At 34.6% G+C, this 26,835-nt stretch overlaps 1 protein-coding gene across 3 annotated transcripts in view; it reads right to left on the minus strand.

Annotated features, from left to right (window-relative positions):
* The window catches only part of LOC136033647 (RNA-binding protein Musashi homolog 1-like), a 122,089-nt gene extending 98,230 nt beyond the window's left edge, over positions 1–23,859 (minus strand). The window contains exons 1-3 of one of the 3 annotated variants that reach the window (XM_065714465.1): positions 23,823–23,859; positions 15,710–15,805; positions 374–496 (exon numbers count right to left, since the gene is read on the minus strand). In XM_065714465.1, the coding sequence (XP_065570537.1) occupies positions 374–496; positions 15,710–15,759 (173 nt within the window). In that variant the 5' untranslated portion in view covers positions 15,760–15,805; positions 23,823–23,859. Of the gene's footprint in view, positions 1–373; positions 497–15,709; positions 15,971–23,715 lie in introns of those variants that run through there. The other 2 variants (XM_065714464.1, XM_065714463.1) reach the window with 2 other exon arrangements.
* Between the last annotated feature and the right edge of the window lie 2,976 nt (positions 23,860–26,835).

Genomic DNA, 26,835 nt, shown 5'->3' on the forward strand with positions numbered 1-26,835 from the left:
GCTCAGCCAAGTGAGCAACTCTTGAGATGAGGGGGGCACAGAGCCATATCTAGCCTTAACCTCTGTGTCGATAGAACTGCTGTCAAATCTGTCATTTCCTAGGTCATTTAAATCGAAATTACTTATTTCAAATATATTTATTTATGTTAGCATATTCACTGATCCCAAGAGAACTAGCCCACTTTGTCCCAGCTACCCTCCCCCCACATCTGGCAGCCTAGCAAGGTATAAGCATTAGAAGTAAATGGTCAATAGATAACTATTTAACATCTTTCAGAAAAATGAAAGAGAACAAGAGAGGAGTAGAAGCGAGGAGAAAAGAAAGCAAAAATTAACAAGAATCAAATAACAAAAACAAATAACAAGGTATTACCTTGATCGCCTCGTTGTGGGGTCTTTCATTACCATGACCTCAGTCACATCTCCAAAACGGCTAAAATATTCCCGTAAACCTTCGGCAGTTGTTTGCCAGCTAAGTCCACCAATAAACATTTTGCTACAAAAGAAAATGAAATTTAACACAAATTCCTTAAAACGAGCCGAACCAGGGAGAACCACGAGTCCCTCTTGAGGTCTTTAGGAAGGAGGAGGGAATATAATCTGATACTGGGAATCTTGCTAGCAATTTAATATTAAATGTTAAATTCATTGATACGTGATTGATAAAACTAAACTAACAGAGAAAGGTGTAAAAAAATTAGAAGATAGAAGGTGTAAAAGAAGTAGAAGATACAATGAAAATTGAAATAAGACATAAATAAATATTGAAATCATATATTGATTGACAAAATATTGGAGTCAGACATAAATAGATTAACAAACTAATTAAAAAATAATATGTTAAATATGGGTGAATATGACACCAAAGAGCAGAAGAAGGGGTATTTTTCCTTGGAGGCGCACCTGTCCTTAGAAATAAAACAAATGGTAAATTTTTGAATTTTTGCGATCAAAAAGCATTTTCAAATTAAAACTAATCACTTTCTCATTTTTATTTCCACTGTTTACCGTGGCAACACTGGCAAAAATGTGGTACTGCACAAAAAGCTTCAGAATTTTGAAACAACCAAAACAAAAATCATAGATAATCGACATTTTTCGAGTATATATTAACCTAAATTGGGTCCAGTGCACAAAAATATTTCTTTTCTATGTCCTTGGTACTTTAGCCTTTTGTATTCATCCGAAAAAAATTGCACAATAATCAAGCCCATATCCAGGGGGATTTAGGAGGGTTTAATTTATTCATTTATAGAAAGTTTTTATTCATATAGTCAACAACCGACAGTAAACAATTACAGCATATTCAACATCAACACACCCGCAAGGCTCTATTGCTGGTAATCCAGGGAAAAAGATAATATGAGAGAAAAAAAAAGGAAAAACACACTAAAAAAGTGTGACAATCGGCAAAAATATAAAACCCAAAATAAAATCCATGAGAGGCGAAATTACCGCCCAGGTCGTATTATGGCAGTTATAGAACTTAAGGTAGCTGCATCTAAAAAAAAATGGATTAGTTACATCACGAATAAATGATAAAGTATTGTATCTAGAAAACATTCGACTGGTGGGAACTAAACTAGTCAGAAAACAAGTTTGACACAATGGTTCGATACCGAGTTGCATTCATTACTGATTCGGTGCCGATTTTTGTTCAATACTTCGGTTCAGGATGCCTTCTGCAGTAGCTCAAGGGAGTCACACGCCCGCGCACAGGGAGGTGTCTGTGTACCCCAGCAAAAAATACACGATTCTCATGATTTGACTGTGGTAATCCGGAGCGGTTTATGCGACATTTTATCAAACTTAGATCTCGATACCGCTCCCTTGCGCGAAGCGAAATCTATCAATTAGTTAAATCATTCTTAAACTATTTTATTTGGTTCTCAAGATATTTAGAAGTTTTCTTTTTTCTCAAAACTGCCTCCAAACCAGGGTCGTATCCTGAATTTGTGTTCGGGGGTGGAGGTCAAAATACTTTAAAAACCACATCACAAATTTATTTTAATTCATTTTTGTTACGCTTTTACGAGTCAGACAAAAATAGGGGACGGGGGGGGGCTTCATATTAAAGAATAGGAAATATTCCTAGCTTCCATGTTTCTACATTTTCAATGTATTTTTAATAAAAAAAAAATACAAAATCCATGTCTAAAATTTAATTTAGCATATGACTAAAACTGAATTGCAGCTATATAACGAATCTTATAAATGGAGTCAAAATAAAAAGATAGATTGTCCCGGGTCCATCTTAGGTGTATTCGTTCCTGAAAAATGCAATTCCCTAAGAATTTTCTTTTGGTTGTTCAGAGATTATGAAGTTTTTAGGGAAGTTCCATTTCGTCAGTGTTACCACGTTAGATTGTGAAAATAGATAAGCAGAACTATCTAGTTACATTCTATAATGCTTCCTGTCCGTAAAAATGCAAACATTAACAATCTGCTTAATACCAAGAACAACTATATCTTCAAAGGGGAGCTATTCCTTCTTAAGCAGTTTGGTATAATATATTAATAGCTTATTTGTTACAGATCTTTCATCCACATCTTTTTTTTTAATTTGGCAACCATAACACAGAAAACTGCACATTTCTTTTACCATATATATGGTCATTTAAGTTGCCATTACACCAATTCAATTTCATTTTCACTGTCCTCAGTATTTCAATACCGCAGAACTGTAGACATGGCGATACACCTTACTTTTTTGGGGGTGGGTGGTACCAAAAATAAAAACGCTTCGAAAATTGGCTTATACGTTTATATTAAATTTTTACGAGTCGGACCAAAATTACAGGGGGGGTGCCCCCTTCTGATACGACCTTGAATACGGTAAAATAACATACCAACAACTTACAAACGGAGCATAAATCTCAAACAATAATTTAGGTTTGTTTATGGCAGATAAGTAAATAAACAAATAGCCCGTTATAACTCTTATCAGAGTATATTGCACTTGAGAAGATTTCAGGATTTTCAAATTAGGCATAAACGGCAGAAATTCAAACATGTTGCTATGCGGCTGTTTATGCACAGGCCTTTGTTGCGGATAGAAGGGTTTTTTGCCGTATTGACCGTCCCGTGCACAGCTCAAGGCGCCATGTGTAATAGTAAAAATGTGATAGGCACTTTAGATACAAAGGAAAACCAGACATTTTGGCGGAGAATTTCAGCAAAAAAAGACGCAAAAGAAAAGAGTTATGTACAAAATATCTGGAATATTTAATAATAGATTAATGGTTTTCCTATTAGGTGCCTTTAAATTACCATTAAGCTAAAAGAAAATGCTGGCAGGTCTGTCTAATTTTTTATTTGGATGATAATCACTGTATTACGTCACACAGCATAAAACTAAAAAAGGGGAATATTATGTAAAACGTCAACAGCACTGAGCCATTGGTCTTGTCACCGACATCTTCATACCTATAGTTGGTTTGGCACCCCTCTATATTTTCTTATCATTTTTTAGCCAACATCACCTATGAAATAAAGAAGAGGAAATATAATACATGAAAAAAGTCCAAAAGCAGAGAAAAACGAGGGTAGTGTCAGCCAGTGGAATAACATGAAGAGAAAATAAGTAAATATTTTGACAAGGACCTCTGCCAAGTCATCCTCATTGCCAAAAAAAAAAATACATGTATATATATATATATATATATATATATATATATATATATATATATATAACCTTTTGAAGTAGATTACACGCAAGACAAATAGACGAGTGTCTGTGTAGTCTACTTCAAAAGGTTAGATTGTTTTTTTTCTTGGCACTGTGGACGACTTATATGCCGATGTATAGCCAGTGTGGTTTTAGAATGTATTAGGCCAACATCAGTGCATTTGAAGGTGCTAGCACAGAAAAACAGAGGGTACACAAGTGAAAATGTTAAGACCGGGAGCGCAACCACTTCCCACCATCTGGAGTACATCATAGAAGGCCACGTTTGCTGCACAGTTCAACCAAGTACAGTTTCTGCCATGCTTAGAACGCAACACCTGGTGTACATGATTTTTGAGCAACCCCTCAATTGTGACTAAAAACTTCAATATTTTGATTGCTTGAAATTTCGTGCGAAAAAATGTAGTTTAGCGTTCTTTTTTAATTGATCAATACTTTTCATAATAACCATACGTAAATATATCAACAGGCGAAAAGGTAGGGTTAGGTTGGCTCCCTTTTCAAATACCATTTAAAGAATAATGTAGGCTAATACGCTTTTTAAAAAATGAAAAGATTGACGCCATAGAGCGTTCTGTTTTATACAAGAATGAAAAAAAAACCGACATTAAACCTCAAAATGAAGAGAAATTATTCGCCTATGAGGCGTGCTCTCAACTCCCCTCCTGTCTTTATACTTAAGTTTAACTAGAGCTAAACTGAAAATCTTTTAGAGTGTCAAGTGTTATGGGAATGACATTGTTGAGGGAGTTTGGTTTATTGTTTGGATTTTTTGCTTTTTTATGTGGCTTTTATTATGCATTTGAATTAATCAAACTGGCTAGTATCTTATGCTGCACAATGTCAAAAACTTCCGTTTTTTATATTCAGCGTAGTCGAAAAACCTTATAACTATGTCTTTGGGGACGACTTTCTCCCCCACAGACCCCGTGGGAGGGGCTACAAGTTGAAAACGTTGACCAGTGCTTACATATAGTAATGGTTATTTGGAAGTGTACAGACGTTTTCAGGGGGATTTTTGATTGGGGAGTTGAAAAGAGGGGGATATGTTGGGGGACTTTCCTTGGAGGAATTTGTCATGGGAGAAGAAAATTTCCATGAAGGGAGGGAAGGATTTTCTAGCAGTATTTAAAAAAAAACAATGAAAAATAAAAAATGAAAAAGTTTTTTCAACTGAAAGTAAGGAGCAGCATTAAAACTTAAAACGAACCACCTCCTAATACCACGCTCTTTACGCTAAAGTATTTTTAGTAATTTCAACTATTTATTCTATGACTTTTGTAATTCAGGGGTCATTCTTAAGAAATTGGGACAAAATTTAAGCTTCAATGTAAAGAGCGAGGTACTTACGAGGGGGTGAACCCCGTCATATACGTAATAAAAATATGAGAATGCAGAAGTTCGTTACGTAAGCTAATTTGTAAGTTACGTATATCTTTTACTAATAAAAACATTCGTAAAAAATTAAAAGTTCTAGTCGCCTTTTTAAGTAACCAAAAAATCAGAGGGCAACTAGGCCTCCTCCCCCGCTCCTTTTTTCTCAAAATCATTCGATCAAAACTACGAGAAAGCCATTTAGCCAAAAAATAAATATGCAAATTTCGTTTTAATTATTCATCTGCGGAGAGCCAAAATCAAAACATGTATTGATTCAAAAACGTTCAGAAATTAAATAAAAAAAAACAAGTTTTTTTTTAACGGAAAGTAAGGAGCGACATTAAAACTGAAAACGAACAGAAATTACTTCGTATATGAAAGGGGCTGCTTCCTCATCTACACCCCACTCTTTACGCTAAAGTTTTTTACTATTTTAAAAAGTAGAGTTAAGAGAAAGAGTTCATTATTTTAGTGTCTTACTGCAATCAAACAAAACAGGCTCATTGTACAGTCCAGATTTAGATTTTTTTTTAGTATCTTTTTAGCCCCCATGTATGCCATTTTTTGTTGGTCTTTTTTCTTGTCTTTCTTTTATTTAAATACTCCACTATTTTTACAATTTCTATAGTAGGTAATAAATTGAATATTACATTTTGCTGTTTATGCATAGAATATAATTTTGAATATTCCATAAATTAGAGCTACGGAAGAGCACCAAACCCCCTGGAGACATAGTATAACAATTTATACCTGAATCAGAACACTCAGAACCCTTTTTGTAGTAAAGTCTGCTGGGGCATATGAGATTTTAATTTATTAAAATTTATTTAAAATTAACAAATTAACTAAAAACTTCCATGGATAAAACAGGGGAGAGGTGAATTAGCGGGGGAGGTGATTCCTTTCACCTTTAGATTTTTATTTGTATTAGGCTATTTTGTTACTCTGCACTGAAGACGGTCAAGCGGAGGTCTTGACCAAATCTTGCCTAACATAAATATATACTAGATAATTTCGAGCATGTACGGGAAGCCCATTATCTAAGTTCTACCCAACCCCTGTTCATAATTCCCATCATTGCATGCCAAATGATTTAGAAAAATCTAAAATTCAGATATGGTCTTGGAACGGTCAGGTGAAACTGAGAATTATGAATTCAAAGGCATGTGGAAGGACATGAGGTTGCACACTGATTAAGCTCATCCAGAACTTGTAATGAACAAATTGCAAGATTGAATTTTATGAGTATCAGGTTGTCATTTGATCAAATCGTCCATAAGATTTATTATTTTTGTTTAAACGAAGTTTTTCTGATGAAAGTAAAGAGTAAAATTTAAAATTAACAAATGATACTGCTTCGCATTTTATGGAAAACGTATCTAAAAACAGTTTCAAATAAACTAGCTCGTTATATCTGTATTTGTATAATTCTGGATTTTCCAGAACCCACATGCCCACCCCATTCATGCCCACCCCAGATTTTCCAGGGGTCCAAGCTTCCACCACAAAGGGCCCTTTGCCGGCCATAATAATCCATTATGTCCAACATAATCCATTCTGTCCAATTGATTTGAAATTACTGCACACCTATTAACCAAAGGGCGTAATTACTTGACGACCCTTGGGGTAATTACGCTATGTGCTATTAATCATTGTAAACTTTGAAAGTATTTTCAAAGTTTCATTTGAAACTTTGAAAGTTCAGATTTTCCCCATGAAGAAAAAGTTGGAGGGGGATGAAATTTTGCAGGTTTCTTAGTTGGAGCTCGGGCTACGAAATGCATCCCTCCCCATACGTCTGCGACCACTGGAACCGAAGATCGCTTAACATTGTCGTGTGTCGCCTCTTTATAGAGGCACGAGTGTGCCTCCTTGACAGTTTCAAATAAACTAGCTCGTTATATCTGTGTTTGTATAATTCTGGAAAACTTGCGCTTTACTGAAAATACAAAACCGACCAAACAAAACAGGACTAGAAACAGAAATATTGTTAGTTAGCCTGCAGAGAATAAAAGATTAATTTATAAAGCCATCGACAGTCTTTTCCGGCCATGAAGTCAATAAATTTTACTATACAATTTTAATTCTGTAAAAAACTCATGCGCACTTAGTTTTCAGTAAAGCACTATTTTTTCAGAATTATTTTAGTATAATTCTGGCCATGAATTCTGGTCTTTCCGGCCATGAAGTCAATAAATTTTACTATACAATTTTAATTCTGTAAAAAACTCATGCGCACTTAGTTTTCAGTAAAGCACTATTTTTTCAGAATTATTTTAGTATAATTCTGGCCATGAATTCTGGTCTTTCCGGCCATGAAGTCAATAAATTTTACTATACAATTTTAATTCTGTAAAAAACTCATGCGCACTTAGTTTTCAGTAAAGCACTATTTTTTCAGAATTATTTTAGTATAATTCTGGCCATGAATTCTGGTCTTTCCGGCCATGAAGTCAATAAATTTTACTATACAATTTTAATTCTGTAAAAAACTCATGCGCACTTAGTTTTCAGTAAAGCACTATTTTTTCAGAATTATTTTAGTATAATTCTGGCCATGAATTCTGGTCTTTCCGGCCATGAAGTCAATAAATTTTACTATACAATTTTAATTCTGTAAAAAACTCATGCGCACTTAGTTTTCAGTAAAGCACTATTTTTTCAGAATTATTTTAGTTTGCTCCTGTATTTCACCCATGTTTCTTTCCTTTTAGTTTGGTGCCAAAAACTGCACAGTTTCAATTTTCCTGGTTATTTAAAATATACAGTTGTCATTGTCCTTAGTACTTAAAAAGAATTATCTGAGTGTGAGTGTCTGTTACACCTTACATACAAGGATTGATGTACGAAGATGGGATCAAACGTACATTTGCAGATTGCAGGGCCAGGAGCAGACGATGGCAAGTCTTTTCATAAATTCCCTCAAATGGGTTAGGAAAAAGTGAATGTGGCTAGTAAAGTTAAATTTAAAAAAGGTTGGCCCAACCGGATGAAACCCAGCTCGATTTAAAAACGCAAATTAGCCAGAAATTGAACAGTTGAATTTCTCAATTTGGGCAAGTATAATCAGAAAAATATAGGAACCATACACTGAATTCATTACCAAAAAGTTTATGTGAATAAAAACAACATTTATGTTATTATATTATAATACCTACTGTTATATCATATACTTTAATAGCATTATACGGCAATTTATATTATATTTATAGTTTAAATAAACAATTTTATAGCATATTATATTACTATCTTTTATACTATCAACTGTTATATTATTATATTATTTCCTTATTTTACAAATCAAAGTGTTCATGGTAGCGAACGGTAAGTAAATAGGTCATACACAGGGTAGTATATGTTTGCTGTAAATTTTAAGCGCTTTGTACTTTCCTTCGAACCACAGCTTAGATATCAATATTGGTATATAAGCTGTGCTTCGAACCAATAGATACACAGCCTCTTTCAAAGACTTCGTGGTAACCAACTGGTGAGTAAGGAGCGATGCGGGTCAATAGTAACCAAAACTCTACTTTTAAAAGAGCTATGTGTTCTAATTAAATTGCCTGTGATTCAGCAGTCATTCTTAAAGAATTGAGACGAAATTCAACTTTAGCGTAAAGAGCATTTTAGGTATTGACAAGGGGGTGGCCCCCTCATATAAGGATTAATTTCTGTTCATTTAAGTTTTAATGTTGCTCCTTATTTTAAGTTGAAAAAACTCTTTTTTTATTTAATCATTAGAATATTTAATGGACCAACTTCGAGAAATCGCGCACATCAGGCGGCGAATGCCAAGCGTGGCAGAACTGTCTGCCATGCATGACGGAACTGTATGGCACATGTGACGTTTCCACATATACACCACGTGGTGGAAAGGCCCATCCCTCAAGACATAGGTAAATCGTCCTTAATAAATGCTAATAATAAGCACACCAACAACATGAGTAAACAGAAGAATGGTAAATCCAAGGCTTTTCATTCTGAGCAGCCTCAGTGACCATAGGATGCAGGTCTGGTAGCAATCCAAAACGGGCAACTCCGAGCCACCATTAATATCTTTAATTCTAGTTTATAATATTAATGATGATTTTTCACCAAAACAGTGCCGGCTTTGGGGAGGACAGGAGGGATGCCCCAGGCGCGAAACTTCAAATAAATAATTTAACGGTTATAATCATTTTGTAATTTTAGTTTTATTAGAATAAAGTAGAGGGCGCAGTTGGCAGGAAGTAAAAGGAACTTGAATCCGAAATTTTCATATATTTTTCCCCACATCTTCATCACATTTCCTTTAAAACAAAAGTAAGCAGTCCGAGAATAATTAATTGTAATGTGGTTTGAATTAATTGTGCAATATGGAGATGAGAGGTCTTCGTAAACGTAAGAGTTGCCTATAAAATATTTTTAGCAATTGTAGTGTTGGATGCAGTAATGAAAGGTCGTTTTGTAAACTTAAATTAATATTAACGTACTTTAGATTGACTAAGGGCCAGGAATACGAAAAAGAAAACGACTAAAAGAGTAAAAAGCAGATGGCCTCGAACGCAACACCCATCATAACCAAACACAACTTAATTTAACCAAGACACCAACTCTATATACTAAATATTTAATTAAAATATACTTAGAATGTAGTTTTTCCGCCGAGCCTAAGCTAATTGTCTCCGAATACAGATAGCTAAAACCGGTTTTTCTTAAATATAGCAGCTCTTCTCAGATCAAGAACTTGAGTGGGGTCTTGCCTCAAAATTTTTAGGAGACGAGAGAGGGAAATGATCAAGATTTTGTCAAGGGCGCAAGAGAGGCCAGAACCACCACTGCACAAAAATAAACTAAATTACTAAGAAAACAAGTAATTCACTTCGTATTCCAACAATTCTTTTCTATTTTGGTTGCCCCGTGTTTTAGAATAATAAGGTTATATTCACAGACTACTACTCAAGAAAATTCAGGCCCTGTCCTGCACTACAGCCTTACTACGGAACAATCCATCTCAGTTGACTGTAATCAAACATTAAAGCTTCTAAAATCCTCAATCAGTCTCAAGTCCTCGACAGTTTTCCCATTTCGACCTTGACTAATCCGACCCAGACCACCAAGGGATAAACTTTGAAGACCCTAAACTGGCCCCGTACCTTCAAAGACAGAAAGGAACATAAATCACTTCACATAAAACAACATTTAAAAGAACTTCACCTCATAAAATGGGTTAGTAATTTTGACCAAAATACTATGTTTTTTGGATATCTTTTCTGCTGTTATTTTAATAGTTGACTTCTAACGAGTTTACCATAATGACCCATTGACTTTTGTATGTTTTATTGAGATTTTACAAATGCATCTGTTTTTTCTTGCATTACCTTTTAATTTTCGACGTAAAATTTCATCTAATCCATGTTTGCATGTATGGCTATTTAAGAATAAAACCCTACACTAACTTATGTTAAAATGAAAACAGGTAAAGGGACGCGATGTTTTAAAAAACAGCAGAAAAAAATCAAACCAACTTTATCATAGTTAGACGCACCTCATATGACAATTACATAGCTTAAGTTAAATGGGTGTTGTAGGTGCGAGCCCAGAAACTGCAGAGTATAAAATATTGTTATTGATAAAATGTAGTTATTTGTAACAAAAATAAAGAATAACAACCGTTTGCAGACTCTGAAAAATATGGCGTTAAGTGAATGAAACTTTAAGGAATTCATCTATGGCACAATAAAGGTTTTTTTCCGAAATCCTACCAGCCCCTCCTACCTCTAATACCTGAGAGATTCTCGGGTGAACTGTGAATGTGTATTTGAAGAAAAGGAATATTAAGATAAAAATCCGCTTTTTCTAGCCCACAATACTTAGCAACCTAATTTCCACAGCTCGAGTCGGAATTTAACTTTTTACTTTCGTAGCTACGAGAGCTATGGTAATGATCTCTTCTCTCAGAAACTGTGCGGTTTACACCTTACTTCCTGTCACCATCAAACCTTGCATAAAACTGAAAAAGTTGACTGGCAACGCTGACTAAATCCAAGGAGAAAAAAAGAAATTTCGGACATTTTGATAATGTGCTAAACCGAGATAGAGTTGCAGGAAAAGATATAAGAGGAAAATACAAAAGTTTGTGATATCTTGGATTTGAAGGAAGATTTGTTTAATGAGGAAGAATTAGCAACAGTATTAAGAGGATTTAAGAAAAAAAATAAGGTTCCAGATGCTGATAGTGCGGTAAATGAGTTTCTTAAATATGGTGGCTCTGAGGTTCGAAATAAGTTGCTGAAGATAATGAATATGATTTTTGAAAAAGGGGATTTACTTAATGATTTAAAAAACAACCTTAATTAAACCATCGTATAAGAAAGGTGATAAGAGCAAGTGTCGTAATTAGAGTTGCATTAGTCTGGTTACTGAAGGTAGCAAATAATTAAGAGATGCTGTAGACAAAGTTTTGAGAAAAGAACAGTGCGGTTTTAGAAAAGGTAGAGGATGTGTCATCAGTTTTATAGATTATGAGAAAGCGTTAGATTCTCTTGATAGAAGAGCTTTAGCAAAGGTCTTGTCCTGGTATGGTATACTAGACAAATACATTAAAGTGATTAGTGCTATGTACGAGAATAATACTGTTGCGATTCAGGTAGGAAATGAGGTAAGCAACTGGTTCTGTATTAAGTCAGGAGTTAAGCAGTGTTGTGTTCTAAACCTTTTTAAATGGATCATTTTGGTGGTCTCTGTCTTAGGGAGCCCAGGAAAGGCAATGGGAGACTACGGAATCAAACGGGGAGAGAAAACTCTCCTGAACTAAGATTATGCTGATGATATAAGCATCCTAGATGAAAGTGTGAGCTAGATGAAAGTGTGAGCAAGATGAATGAACTTTTAGAGGTTTTGCGAGTTCATGGTGATAGAATAGATTTGGCAATTAATGTTAAGCAGATTAAGGCGCTAAGGCTAGGAATATAATGCAGATGAAAAAGATGACGCTGGGTAACAAAAAGATTGATCAGGTGTGCAGCCTCACTTACCTTGGTAGTATTATTAGTAAAGACGGTGGGAGCAGTGAAGATTGTTAAAAGGATAGCCAAGGCTCAGAGTATTTTTTCACAGTTAAAAAAAAAAGTTTGGAAGAATAGGAAGATAAGTTTCCAAACCAAGATTAGAATATTAGAAACTACAGTGATGACAGTGGTCAAATATAGCTCTGTAGCATGGGCGCAAGAAAAGCGGATGAAGATTTACTAGATGTTTTCCAGAGAAATTGCCTACGGATTTTTCTGGGTAACCGGCTGACTGACTGTATTACAAACAGAAGGCTGTACGAAAACTGTGGTTTAATCCCACTTTCAAGGACTATGATGAAATAAAGGCTGAGGTGGCTAAGGCAACTTGTGCGGATGAAGGATGACAGATTGCCGAAGATAGTACTTTTCGGCCAACCGTCTAGGTCTAAACAGAAACCAGGTCGCCCTCGTTTGGGGTGAGAGGACTTCATAAAAAGATTTAAAGGAAATAGAAACCTCCTGGGAGGGTTTAAAAAGGGAATAGATTGGGATGGAGGAGGAGTGTGCGTAGCTGTGTTGGTCCCAGGCGGCTTGGTGCTGCGGTGATTTGTTAGTAATAGAAGTAGTAGTATCTCTTGTACGACTTGAAAACATAAAACAGCAATTTGATTCTTGGAGCTATCTGGAACACTTATTCCGGCAGGGAGAGGGAGTAATAATAAAAAAATGACAATTTGAATAAGACGGCCGAGAAATTCAGGAAAATTTAGAATTTCGAGAGATCCCGGGCTCCCAACTTTCATACCTGATTGCAGATCTCATTCAAATCTGAAAAAATATTTATATATCCTAGTTCGACTTGTGGTTCATTAGTTACAATTCAGTAGCACCATGAGTTTTAAGACTAGATTCATAGCCTGCACTATGTTCAGTAAAGTCTTTAGAAGTATCTACCTCTGACACTTCCCCTAATAAGGAGCATTGACCTTTAGTGTAATTTGTGCCATGAAAGTTAAATCCTCAGAAACAGATCTGCAGCTCAAATGAGGCTCAAGGAAAGTGTTTTGAGTCTTATACCTTTACTCAATCGTAATTTATTAAATTGGACACGGGTTCAATCCTAGTTGTGACCAGTTATTTAGTTTGGGACGGGGGTCAGTGGCGTGACTCTGTAAGTTCAGTCAGGGTCGACCCAGCTCTAAATGGGTACCTGGAGAAATCTGGGGAAGATAAGCAGGAAGGATGTGTGAAAGCACTGGATGGTTGGCCCCAAGCCCCCCATAGCACTTCCTGGCTGAAGGGCCATGAAACGGAGATCAGCATCGCCTGTTTGGACCTTAAGGGTCTAGTGCCGCCTTACTTACTTACTTTACTACTTACTAATTTATTAAGTTCAACCATAAATTATAAAGTCTTTTATAACCATTCCTTTAATTAAAAAGAAAACTGATATTGCTTAAAATCCTGCTGAGATCACAGAAATTGTGTTTTTAAACCTAAAGCCAAGGAAAATGTGACTAAAATCCAAAATAATGTCTTTTGTCAGAATTTAGACAGTTCTTAGAATGAAAGGAAAACTCAGTCCCCTTAGATTTTGGAAAAAAATTCTTTTTGGGGGTGTTTTCATTAAGTTTTCAAGGTACCTAAAAACCGCTTATCTCGAACTTTACCAAAGTCACTGCTTTGGAAGGTGAAATCAAAGTACAACCTACAAAGGCCGTAAATCGGTTATGGATCCTTTCCTTAAAAATCCATTTTAACGGACTATTCAGGTAGCTGAGAAACAAACTTACCTGTATTGTCAGAATTGCATCCTGAACCCAAATTTAACATTCATTTATGTTGGAAATGAACTTTATCCCCACCCCCATATATACCAATTCAAGGTCTATATTTGCACATTGCGGAGATGGGGGTAAAGTTCATATATAATGCAAATGAATGTTAAATTTGGGTTAAGGATGCAATTCTGACTATAGAGGTAAGTTTGAACTTTATCCCCACCCTAGTGTGCAAATATATACCCGACGTATGAAGCCAAGAGAGGAAAGAATATAATACATGAAAAATAAAAATAAAATAGGTGAGAAAATGAGGATTTTGCCAGACAGTGACAAAAATATGCAAATCGTATTTGTCAAACTTTTTTCATTTTCTCATCTATTTGATTTTTCATTTATTATATCCTTTCCTCTCTTGGTTCCTCCGTCATGTAGCCAGTGTGGTCTTAGGATGTATTTAAATACATACCCCGAATTGGTATATACAGGGGTGGGAGTAAAGTTCATTTCCAATACAAATGCGTGTTAAATTTGGATTCAGGATGCAATTCTGACTATAGAGGTAAGCTTATTTCTTAGCTACCTGAATTGTCCGTTAATATACACCTTACCCGAAACAGGTCTGATGAGGATTGGCCTACGTCGATAATGGAATATGTAGGCCTACATAGGATTCTGGGCTCGAACAAGTCAAACATTCAGTTTTCTCCCACCACTCGGTTCGTCTTTTTGGAGACCATCTCCAAGCGATTTTAACCCCCTTTTTCAGCACCGTGCGAAAGAAAATGCAATACTTAGTTTTCAATATCTTTAATTAATTAATCTTAAATGCGTCTTGCATTAACAGAACAAAAAATGACGTTAAATTTTCCGATTAACTCATTAATGAGATCATAGTTTCATCCTTTAATCCCCGCTTCGGAAATGATAATTTCATCCCGAGCCTTAATGCAATATTCCTTTACGTTGGAAATGAATTTTTTGAGTGACTTCTTGCTATCTTAAAAAGGGGCTAGGTTAGGAAAATGAAACTTTCAAGGATGGGTCTACAGGCTGAAGTATATCCCGGGAAGGTATTTTAAAGTATCCACCTCCACTCCTTCTCCCTCTAGAGAGCCCTGAAATTCGCCTATATGACAGGTCTATTACCTATTGAAATTTTGACAAAACAACATTTTACCTTAATTTTCAGTTACCGGTTGCTTTTTCTCTGCCTTTAGTTCTAAAACTGCAATTCCTGTTATTTGAGTAGAATTCTGAGCCATATCAATGTTGTTTTTTTTTTAATTTAGGAAGATTTCACTTTTATAACATTACATATTTTTGAAGGTCATCAAAGTTCAAGGCACTCTAGAGGGAGCAGGAGTGGAGGTGGGTACTTCAAAATACCTTCCCGGGACATACTTTAGCATGTAGACCCATCCCTGAAAGTTTCATTTCCCTAACCTAACCCCTTTCTGAGATAGCAAGAAGTCAATCAACTAGAATTTTATCGAACTTTATCCCCCCCCCCCCGCCTCTAAGTGCGGAAATATACACCCTGAATTGTTTATATGCAATTTTCCATAATTTTGACCAAATGTTAGAAATCAATGTGAGGGAGATTGAATTACAGAGAATATTGTATATGTATACAACTCAGGGTATATATTTACACATCAAGGTTGGGGTAAAGTTTATTACCAACACGACCGAATGTTATATTTAGATTCGGAATGAAATTATTATTCTAAAAGTATGTCTTTTTCTTAGATATCTCATTAGCTAATTAGAAAATTTGGTAAAATTCTTGTTAATTGACTTCTTGCTATCTCAGAAAGGGTTTAACAAAAAAGCACGCGAAACAATGAAAGACAGAAAAGTGCTCTTACCCTGGGTCATTGGGAACTTCGGCTTCTCCATTTACTGGTGATTCGATCATGATTCCCCTTTTCAGTAACACGAAAAATAAACGTCACAACAAAAACCTTGAAAAGAAGAAGTTCAAAGTGCTAAGTCTATTTATAAGCTAGACTAGCACTAAACAAAACAAGCCTACAGAAGAAAAACAGCCTAAACTAGGCTAACTAAAGATACTAAGTATCTAACACCCCAAGCGCTCTGAGACAGACTGATCTTTGTTTCTGTCTGTTTGATTTTCTAGTTCCAGTGTGAGCTCAGTGGAGCGCAGGTGCCGCTGGAGCTACGGAGTGACCCATGCGTCTTAAACATTGATTGACCACGTCAAAACCAGGTCGACAATTATTACCATATATTATAATTTATTTAATTATTTTGTGCAATGGAATAGTGACCTCAAGGCTTGCAAACCGTCAAGATTTGTTGCTTTGATTAGAGGGACTAATCATAAAACAACTAGTTTCCTTAATGATTATAAGCAATAACTAATGAGCATGATTTGATTTTTGACGAAAAACGTTTTAATTTTTTACTGAGGCATGTTTAGAAACAAATTTACGGATAAAACCTGTTTATTTCATCGGCTAAAAAAGCTAAACATTTTGGGTCTAAACGTAAGTTCTTAGCCAGTCCCATACGCAGAAATTTATTTTGGAGGGTCCATATTCGGAAAAAAACTGATAAAATTATACTAGCGGTATATAATACGGGGTAAAACTTGAGATTTAGGGATAAACACTCGACAACCCTCCCTCCTCGGTGCGTGCTTGCTGCACCGGTTACCAAGGGGCACAAAAAAGCTTTGCAAAAAGTAGTTATTTTTGTTACTTTTTTACAAGTCGAACAAAAATTTCGAGGGGTGGTCGAAACGGGTACCCCCCCCCCTACTAGATAAAGCATTGATGGGGGGAATAAGTTTCTAGGAGGACCCTGGCTGCTAATATCTTATCAACGTCAACTTTGGTAAGGGCCATTGAAGTAAAGATATTTACTGTACTCACGGCCACCAATTAGGAGGGGGGGATTACCACTCTAGATTTTAAAAATAGATCTTATATCTTGATTTTTTTATTTTTTTTTAAGAAAAAGATAGTCCTTGCACTCACCCTATATTTTCGTGAGTTGGCGCAACTGACTTTTTTTTATCTTACTACTTAACATTAGTAAACGAGCATGTTTTAATTTATCAACAAGCGTGTCATTAAATAAAGGCCTAACATCGCAATCATGACTAAGGGGTCGTACCTGACACTTTCAAACGTGTGCAATAATTACCAAAAACTGTTTGCCAAGTTGTTCTCAAAGGGAGGATCAGCATGTTAATGTATGTTTAAGCCGACTTTGATCCTCCTGACCTGCATTGCCCTGCTGATCCTTCCTTTTAGAAGGGCATAACAAACAGTTTTTGGCACTTATCTCACAAGCACGAAAATGTCAGTTAGAGCCTTTAGACGTGACGGCAATTGAATTATATTTTACCTTTGGTAATTAATGGCAATCCATTCCGCAATTCGTTTAACAATGAAATAGAGCTAATTCATGCTTAATTTTCTGCAAAGTACAAATAAGCAATATATGGCTACAAGTCCTATCAAGGGGAGGGGGGTTTCAAGGTTTGTATATCCCTCCCCCCCCCAAAAAAAAATGTCTGACTCGTAAAATCGTAACAAAACGCATATAAGCAAACGCGTTTTTCCAAGTTTTTCTTTGTACCCCCCCCCCCCTTCTGAACAAATCCTTGATACATTCTTGGTTACCGCTTCAAGAATTGATTAAATTACCAGAACGTCAACGTTTATATTAATTTGATTTTTTATAATCCATCCCTTTTATTGGCCAATTCAGAATCACTACTTCAAACATTTGCTTTCCGATCATTGCCAAAGAATTTTTGCCTCCCCCTCGCTTCATTACACTTTTCCCAGTTAGTTTAGCATCAACCAAATAATGTGTAAAGTTTGTATTATTTAGTTCTAAAATGTGGCATTTTTGTATGTTATGTATTTAATATTTTCACTTATTTCGAACAATCTATTGTTATTTCACTTGTTTCATTTACAGCTGACATTGTACATTTTCAAAACTTAAAAGCTGCTTAATGTAGACAAGTAAAGAAAATCTAGCTCTATGTTAAAAAAATCGATTTTTTTTCAGGCTTTAGGAGAGGATTTAGAATGCCAAAATGCCTTCCCTCCATATCCTTCATTGGCCTGTTCCTGCCTGGCAACAAGCAATTTTATTTTCAAAGATTTCAAAGTCTCGAAGATAGGAAGTTATTATTTATTTGTATCTGCCTGTTTATTACACTTAATTGTATCAGTTTTGTAAGTGGCTTTTGTAAACCTACTTTGAAATACACACATAAGGTGATTTTTCGCATATGTCTTAGAGCCTTTGAACAACACCATTATTATTTAATTACATATTAATTATCAAAAAATTATGAATTAATACAGTAATACACTATGAGAATATTGAGCTTTAATTATTGTGCAATATTTCCCACAAACCAGAAAGTCTTATAAGTATTAAACATTTAAACAGAATATAAATATAATCTAACTTGAAGAATTAACAGAAGTTAGGAATAGGAATAGCACAAATACATTTTAAATTCCCCCTCTCCCAAGAAAAAATAGATAGAAACTTTTCAAAACCTTTACCCTCTGTAGAGACAAATAGTGTAGATTTATCTCACTTCCCTTCACGCAAAAATTTCTGCACGTATACACAGGGATACACTTTAAATCTTAATATCACGTGTAAAACTTTGAATTATTTTAAGCTATTATTGGTACCAGCCGGCCTCTACGCCTTAAACTGCTGGGGACAGGCAGCTCAAGTACTAGCACTTCCCACAAACCAAACAGAAGGGAGGAGAAGATGACAAAGAAGGATATACCCTCATACAAATTCTGGAATTGGAACCTCGTGATAAAAACATTTTTGGAGGCCCGTTCGCCAAAAGGAAGAAGAGGTCGTAACGGACAATTGAAGTCCTTCAACCAAAGCATAAGGAAAAAAGAACAAGCTTAACCATTTGTTTAATTTTCATATGGACCTCAAAATCTCCGAGCCCTCTCACCAAACTCATTACAAGGGCAAATTGTAATTAAGTAAGGGCAATATTTGCAAAATTATGATAACTAGCAAAATGACTACAAATAACAGCTTATTCTAGATGCTTCTTAACTGAAACAACTTTATTTTCTGGTTACACAACCCTTTTGAGGACTTCTCTACCATTTCTTTAAAGGTTGGAGGGATTTGTAACCCCTGGTTAACTGTTAAATATTGGCCATTACCAGAGTCTCACAGTATTATAAATATTTTTAAATTCAGACTCATTAACAAAAACTCTTCCATTGTGTGTTATTTCTCCACTAATGGCTGTGCGGCAACCAAAAGCAAACGCTTTCTAGACTCGAATACTACCCAATATTTTACCTTTTACACCAAACATGCTCTAAAAAGTACCACCAGGACAGAGAGGTAGACCTAATTGGTATAGTGTGCATATTCAGCATTATGAAAAACATAAAAATCATACCAATTAGAAGCAAAGACCAACTTCAGTGGCAAACTTCAGCATATGTTGAGATTCATGTGTTTTAGCCCCTTTTCTTTTTTCTACCCTGTTTTCTTTTTTACTATGTGAGTATAAATATATTCACATGGTAAGGTGATCTCAGTAACAATACACTACTCCATAAGATGTATAAGACACAGTTGAATAGGAAAGACAAGGATAAGGTATGGCTTCATTAGCCAATGGACTGTTAAAAACTAGGACAGTTTAAGGGAAAACTGAGCTACATTCACTAAAGCATTAAAAAAACAGTTAGACAAAGAATGGGATAAAAGTCATGTTGTTTCAACCATGATGCCTCATTAACCGTTACTGATAAATAGTTAGAGTTTGCCAGGATATAGATACTGCTTGCCACACTAATTCACCTCAAATACTTTATCCAAAGTTGCCATTTTCATGGTGGTTCTTTCAAAACACACTGAGAATGGCTGTCAAGCTATAATCACCTTTTGGCCACCCTTGTCAACTGGGTTTATATTGCATCTCTCCTGAATTATATATATAAGGATCATGGCTTGTCATGGGTTTGAAATGCATTTTTAACTTTGCAGGATATGATCTTCTTAAATTACTCCAAGTACAATTTAAGAAAATAAAAAAGAACGTATTGATAATAACTTTGAAAATGTCATTTGTTTACCAATTTCCAACAACAGACACATGTAGATCCTCTTAGCCTTAGCTTACTCTGAACTCCAAATTAAGATAATTTATAAGATAGTCGTTGAGCTGCTTTGTGCTGTTTTCAGTTCTTAATAGGACAAGTTAGCCTGCTGACAGAAGAATCTACCAAGGAATCAATCATTTTCTCTATACCAAGCCATATAGAAAGTATCAATTGGTAAACACAGCTGGAGTTATTGAGAAGTGTATTAGTACTGAATTACACGAGTACTTTGATCTTTGGTCATTTCTGTTTGTCCTGATTCAGAGTTGTCAAAATGAAGTTTTCTTCTTTTAGCTTTTTATATGACAGGTTATAAATAAACAATAAGGATTTATAATTTTTTTTCTTCTTTTTTAATGGAGAAGTTTGACAATGTCATTTGATTCCCCATTACCAACTACAAAGACATGCAGATCCTCTTAACATTAGCTTACTATGGGATCAAAATTATTGTAATTATAAGACAGCCCTTGAGCGCTTTGAATTCTTAGTGGGACATGCTAGTCTGCTGATGATGAGGGCAAGCAGTCTAATTTACCATAAAGATATCAAAGCTAAAACAGATTTAAATTAGTTAAAATTTAGAAGAATAATTGAATAGTTTAGGTAAACTAGGCGAGGAGTCTAGTTTACCATAAAGGTATTAAAGTTAAAACAGATTTAAACCAAATAAAATTCAAAAGAATAATTTACTTACTAAGTTAAGAATTACTGATCAAAAATTTATAACAAGTCACATTATAATAACTATATTGTATTTGTACACTAGAGGCAAAATTGTAAGGAAAGAGCATTAACGTGTATTAAAATTTATCATTTCTTACTGAAATCATGGCTCAAATACAAGGAAAGATTACTATTTAGTCATTATAGAGTATAAATAATAGATGTCTATAATAGACTAAAAATAATAGATGACAGGATTAACAAGACAATGAGGGTTCACACTTTTACCCTTTGACATACACTGCAGTGCTTTGGACATACACTTTAGTGTGCTCAAATTCCCAAGTACTCATATGCTCAATATTAATTTCTTTGTGCCAAATAATCAATAGAATATTATATTTTAAGAATTCAAATCAAACATCTAAATAAGAAGAAAATTATTTAAAAAAGAACTTAGAAATTGATTTTTATAGTTAGACTCTTTCACATTTCAATATACAAGGTTCCTTTGTAAGTTTTTGTGTAGATCTTATTCTCATTTTTCTGAAAAGTACTTTATATTTGACAACAATATTCCATGAAGAAGTGACTAGTACTACTTTTTGCTGCTATAGTGTTTAGTTCAGAATAGGTCTTACACAAGACTGCTAACACACACAAAAAGAAATATCCAAATTTGTGATAGTTTGAAAAACCTAAAGAAAATACCAGAACAATAAAATTCTTGCTTTACTACAGGATAAGATACCCAGTACTTGGATCACCACTTTGACAGTTAAATCATTGAAAAATCTTAATCACATCCCCTACAAAATGGAGTGTCTCACCATTGAATTTCTCAAAATCTTCTTAATAAGCATAAGATTGGCTTGAATAATTTAAACCTATACAACACCAACAATTCAAAATATAATCACAGATAACAGTGGAACCCAATCTTAAACACATATTTAAAGCTTGACCCCAATCTACAAAAATGCTGTCTGATCTTGGACACATTATATTAAAGTTAGAACAAAGCATCCAAATCATAGACAGACTCAATCTTGAATAGATTCATTCTACAGATGAAGGATGACAGATTACCGAAGATTGTCCTTTTTGGCCAACCGTCTGGGGCTACACGGAAAGCAGGTCGTCCTTGTCTGGGTTGGGAGGATGTCATAAATAAGGATTTAAAGGAAATGGGAACTTCCTGGGAGGGTGTAAAGAGGGAGGCTTTAAATAGATTAGGTTGGAGGAGGAGCGTGCGTAGCTGTGTTGGCCTCAGGCGGCTTGGTGCTGCAGTGAGTTATTAGTAGTAGTAGTAGTGTTCAAGAACTGGTTGTGAATGAAATAATTATTTTTTAATAGTCTAGGCTATAGTTGAGACATTTTTTTCTAAACTCAAATATTGAAAAACTATTTTTTGAAGTTCAGTCAGCTGGTTCTGACTAGCTTGGTCCTAATTATAAGCATATCTGTTCAAAATTAGGCACTGTCCAAGCACTATGGGGTCATATCCTAAGCAATATGTTTCTATTAAACAGATTACTATTAAGCTATCATGTTTTCTTCCATCATTACACACATTATTAAGCCATTTTCAAATAAGAATTCTACCAAACAATTCCATTGTAATCACACAGGCAAAACTGGATTTCACCAGGTCAAGCATACAAAAAAAACTTACAAAGAAAACAAAGCACATGAAAAGATACAAACAGACAAAAATATGTCATTTAGGGACCATATCCAAGACCTTCAGGGAGGAGATAGTGCGTTACCAGAAAAGAAAACTGATCATGATATTGGTAAAGAACATAAAATGGTAGATTTTCAGTTGGCTATATAATTTTGCTAGGATGAAATTGAAAATGTCATTTGCTGCCTTTTTTATGTTCTTTCATAATTCAATAGTTGCTTCTGGGGCTAATTGCATCTGAGCCCTTAAAGGGATTCCAAAGGAACTTTATTTTTGTAGTCACACAGAGAAGTTGTTAAGGTATTGAAGAGTGGTTAAAACATATGAAAATAAGTTGTTCAAGAATAATATGTTCCAAAAATACTTATTTATAACAATTCAAACCTTATTTATTAGGCCACTAAATTTAAACCATTTTCCTACTGTTTTAATTTAAGTGTGCATTTTTCAAATGTTTTCAACTCAAAACAGAGCTGAATTTGCAATTTGAAACTTTGCTGGTGACAATTCAGGGCTTATTTAAATTCAGGATATATATTTACATATTAGGAAGGGGCAAAGTTTAGGGTAAATTTGCAGCTGGCTATATAATTTAGCTAAGGTGACACTGAAAATGCCATTTGATGCTTTTTCTATGCTCTTGCATAATTTGCATAAAATACCTTTGGGACAACTTTAAGGGCTCAAGATGCAATTAGCCCAAAAATTCATTACTGAATTATGAAAGAGCATAAACAAAGGTATAAAATGGTGTCTTCACTTTCATCTTAGCTAATTGTAAAAGTAAAGTAAGCAAAGTAAGGTGTTTCTTTTTCCTGTAGATTCATCCCTGAAAGTTTCATTTCCCTAACCTAAATCCTTTCTGAGATAGCAAGAAGTCAATTAACTAGAATTTTACCCTAACCCCTTTCTGAGATAGCAAGAAGTCACTCAACTAGAATTTTACCAAAGAAGGCATTGAGTGGTATGTTCACTTTATTCACAAGTCAATAATATGAACAGCATAATAGGTTAAACACCTCCAAACCTCTTCCCAAGATAGCAAAAAGTAGCTAATCTATTACCAATTATAGGCTATAGCCAACTGCAAATTTACCCATGAAATAGGCCTAAGGAATCTAGGCTAATGGTAGACCTAGGCCACTAGCCTATGCCTACTTTTATTTCAAAAGCAGCTAATGTTTTCTTCATGTATGGTAAACCAAAAAGAATTTAATCCAAAAAACAATTATTTGATAATGAAAGCCAAAAGGTTCGACAGGCTAAAGCTGTCAACTAGGCTGACATGTGGACCAGCCCTAAGCCAGGATTAGTCCTTACCTAGGCCTATCAATATTACAAAAAGAAAGCTAATTTATAAATTAACCCAAATTTTTTAATGATCTTCCTTGAAAAAAAAACTTTCTAATCTGAAGAAACAGGAAGTTTAGCTGTATAATGAGATGCAATTCACAATGTTGAATCTTTATTTACTTAAGCACGTTAAATATTCTATTTGAATTTTCCACTGGAAACACATGCTTAAAAGAAATAGAGAACTTTGAAGCTTGTTAATAGATGTCTTCCTGTACGAAAAAACCTGCGCTTTAACTGTTAAAAACCCAATGGTGGTTTCGTCCTGGTTAAGCAGATATATCACAGTGGTTTACAACAGGTCTACTAATGTTTATAAGGTTTTCTGACAGTTATGTTGCTGTTTTCTGACAAATTGTTGATTTTTTCGCCATGGGTAGTGCTAGTATGCGGTAATGACCCACTTTGGAAAAACAAAAATAATAAAAACTTTACCCTAAGACCTGAGCCCCTGTGCTTTTACTGCCGTTCGTCTTTGGGCCTATCTAACACCAAAAGCATTATATTAAATATATTATTTAAAATTAGGTCTTTCCACGTTCTTATAAAGACCAAAACAGAGTTCTTCCTAGCTGCACGACTCTAGATCGGTAACCAAAGCTCCTCTAGTTATTTGTTTCTCCTGCTATTCACGTCTTAGGGAGCAATTTAGTATAGCGTAGTTTTGTCCTTGCTCTAGCATTCCACACTCACTCAGACCATTGAACTGCGAGCAATTATACCAGGTAGGTATTATTACTTATTAAACCCATGAAGTAAAGAACTTGAATGAATGACCTAAATTACAAAATGCTCTGGCGTTATAAAATTGACCCGCAATTTAAAAGCAAAAAATTTTTAATTTGGATTTCGCTGATATAAGAGGATTTGAATGCAAGAGTAAAAAAATACTACTACTAACGATGCGAGTGGTGACGCTCAAAATTAGAAATTTATTTGTTCTTAAGAAGAATTCAATACCACTTAACATTTAGTTTCACAATTTTTCTGATTCTAAAATTAATTACGGATACCTATTTAAGTTAACCTCCGCTCAACACAACTCCCGTTTCATTAGACCATGTTCAGCTTAACCATCGTTTAATTCAACCACTATACAATTCCTATTGAACAGAACTCTCAATTCAAACCTTTCGATTCAACCCAAAGCAACTCATCGCCTTTCGGTAAATTAGATGGGGGTGACCACATCTCAAGAGCACATGCTAATAAATAAAAGTAATACTATTAGATTCCTTACTTTATACTATTTCTACATATTGTAGTTGCTGTTCTGACAATGCACCTTCCCTTCTTTTACGCCAGATACAGCCTTACTCCGTTGTTTCGCATTTCGTGATCAACCATGTTTTCTTTATTAACTGGGTTTCTTATATTCTGAACGCAATGAAAAGTTTTCCGCAAAGAGACTTCAATAAAATTGTTGGATGAAATATTATTAGACACAATTTTTAAATGTGGATAACCAACGAACAAACATAATAATCTCGGTTCAACACAGTTGGTTCGAACGAGGGTTGAGTTACAAAGGAACCGAATCAATAAAGCTTACAAGAACACCCTAGTACTGCACGAAAGCTACCTATTTCAAATTTAAAACAATATACTTGTTTCATATTTGCTAATCCACTTAGCTCAAGACAGCTCTTTTAATTTTAGTTTTGTCATATAGAAATTTTGGATTCTTTCTTTATCGATTGCATATATTTCATCAATTTTGCTGCCAGTTCTTCAAAACGATTGTGCCAGCATTTGTAATACTTAATATTACATATTCCTCATCAGTATTAGCTTGAATTTACAATGCCCCAGTAAAGCACCAAGTTGCTTTAAAACATCCTCCACTTCTCAAATTTTCATGTCATCTTTGCATGGTTGTTTGTGTATTGCAATATTTCTATTAAGAGATACGTTGAATTACGATAGATCCTATAATTCATAAAATATACAAGATGTCCTTTACCAACAACAACAGGGTCTATAAATGCACATTTGTCCATATGAATGTGGTTCAAAGTTACCTTCAGAGCGTCTGTGATGGCTGTGCTGCTGGATTGATGGTCCAGGTTGTTCATTTACACCCGCACATTTACATTTCTCAGGTGGCTCTCTTAATTTTGTCTCATTGGATGGTCCGATTTGTTTATTTTGAGCTCATGTTTTTTTTGTCCTCATTTTGAACTTACGTTAATCGTTTTCTTTTCTTCTAGATATTATGAAGCTGATCAAAGTGCCTTTTGAAATTTATATCACCGATTATGATTATATGAATTACAATATTTCCATGTCTTTGTTCTATAGATTCTTCTAAAACTGACTGAAAATCTCAATTCCTCGAGTCTTACTTTCAATCGATGTAATTGATAAGCCAATCAATCTATCTTGATTCTTAATTTGTTTTAGCCTGGAAAATGATCTATCTTCGAAAGCAACACTTACTGGGGTTTTCAAGAATAGGCTATATAATAATGTAAAAAAATGTTCATTTGATGCCAGCGCCAGGCACTTTAAAACAAGGTGCCCAATCGGGCCCAATCGCCCTTAATCCACCCCTTCTTAAAAACTTCGTTAACACTGATGGATCATAGAAACGAAGACAATGTACCAATGGGAGCAACATTTCTTCTCAAATGTCGCCTACCTTAAAAATTTGAAAACAAAAGATATATCATCCATGAATATTTTTAAAACTCAGAAGGTTATTCTATTAATTTTCTTTTTTTAATCTATTGTGCCAAAAATACTAACTAAATAGCAACATTTAATAATACGTAGGGTCCTTTTTAGAGTTATTTTTCATATTATTTAGCTTTAAAAGGAAAAAATCCGCCTTAAATCAATAATTTTCATGCTTGAATTACCCTGTAACAAACTCCTAATCTTATTTATGTCTTTGCAGAACTACAAAACTGTGCAGATGTTTCACTTTACTTAAATAATATCTACTATTTTATTTAATAAAAGAACACGAAATATCTAGTATTTTTGTGAAATTTATCACTGTCTTTTAAAAAGACTTATCCCTGCTTAAACTTTTTATTTGTCACTTTACGTATATATATATATATATATATATATATATATATATATATATATATATATATATATATATATATATATATATATATATATA

This window comes from Artemia franciscana, chromosome 12 (genome assembly GCF_032884065.1).
Source record: "Artemia franciscana chromosome 12, ASM3288406v1, whole genome shotgun sequence".
Lineage (NCBI taxonomy): Eukaryota > Metazoa > Arthropoda > Branchiopoda > Anostraca > Artemiidae > Artemia > Artemia franciscana.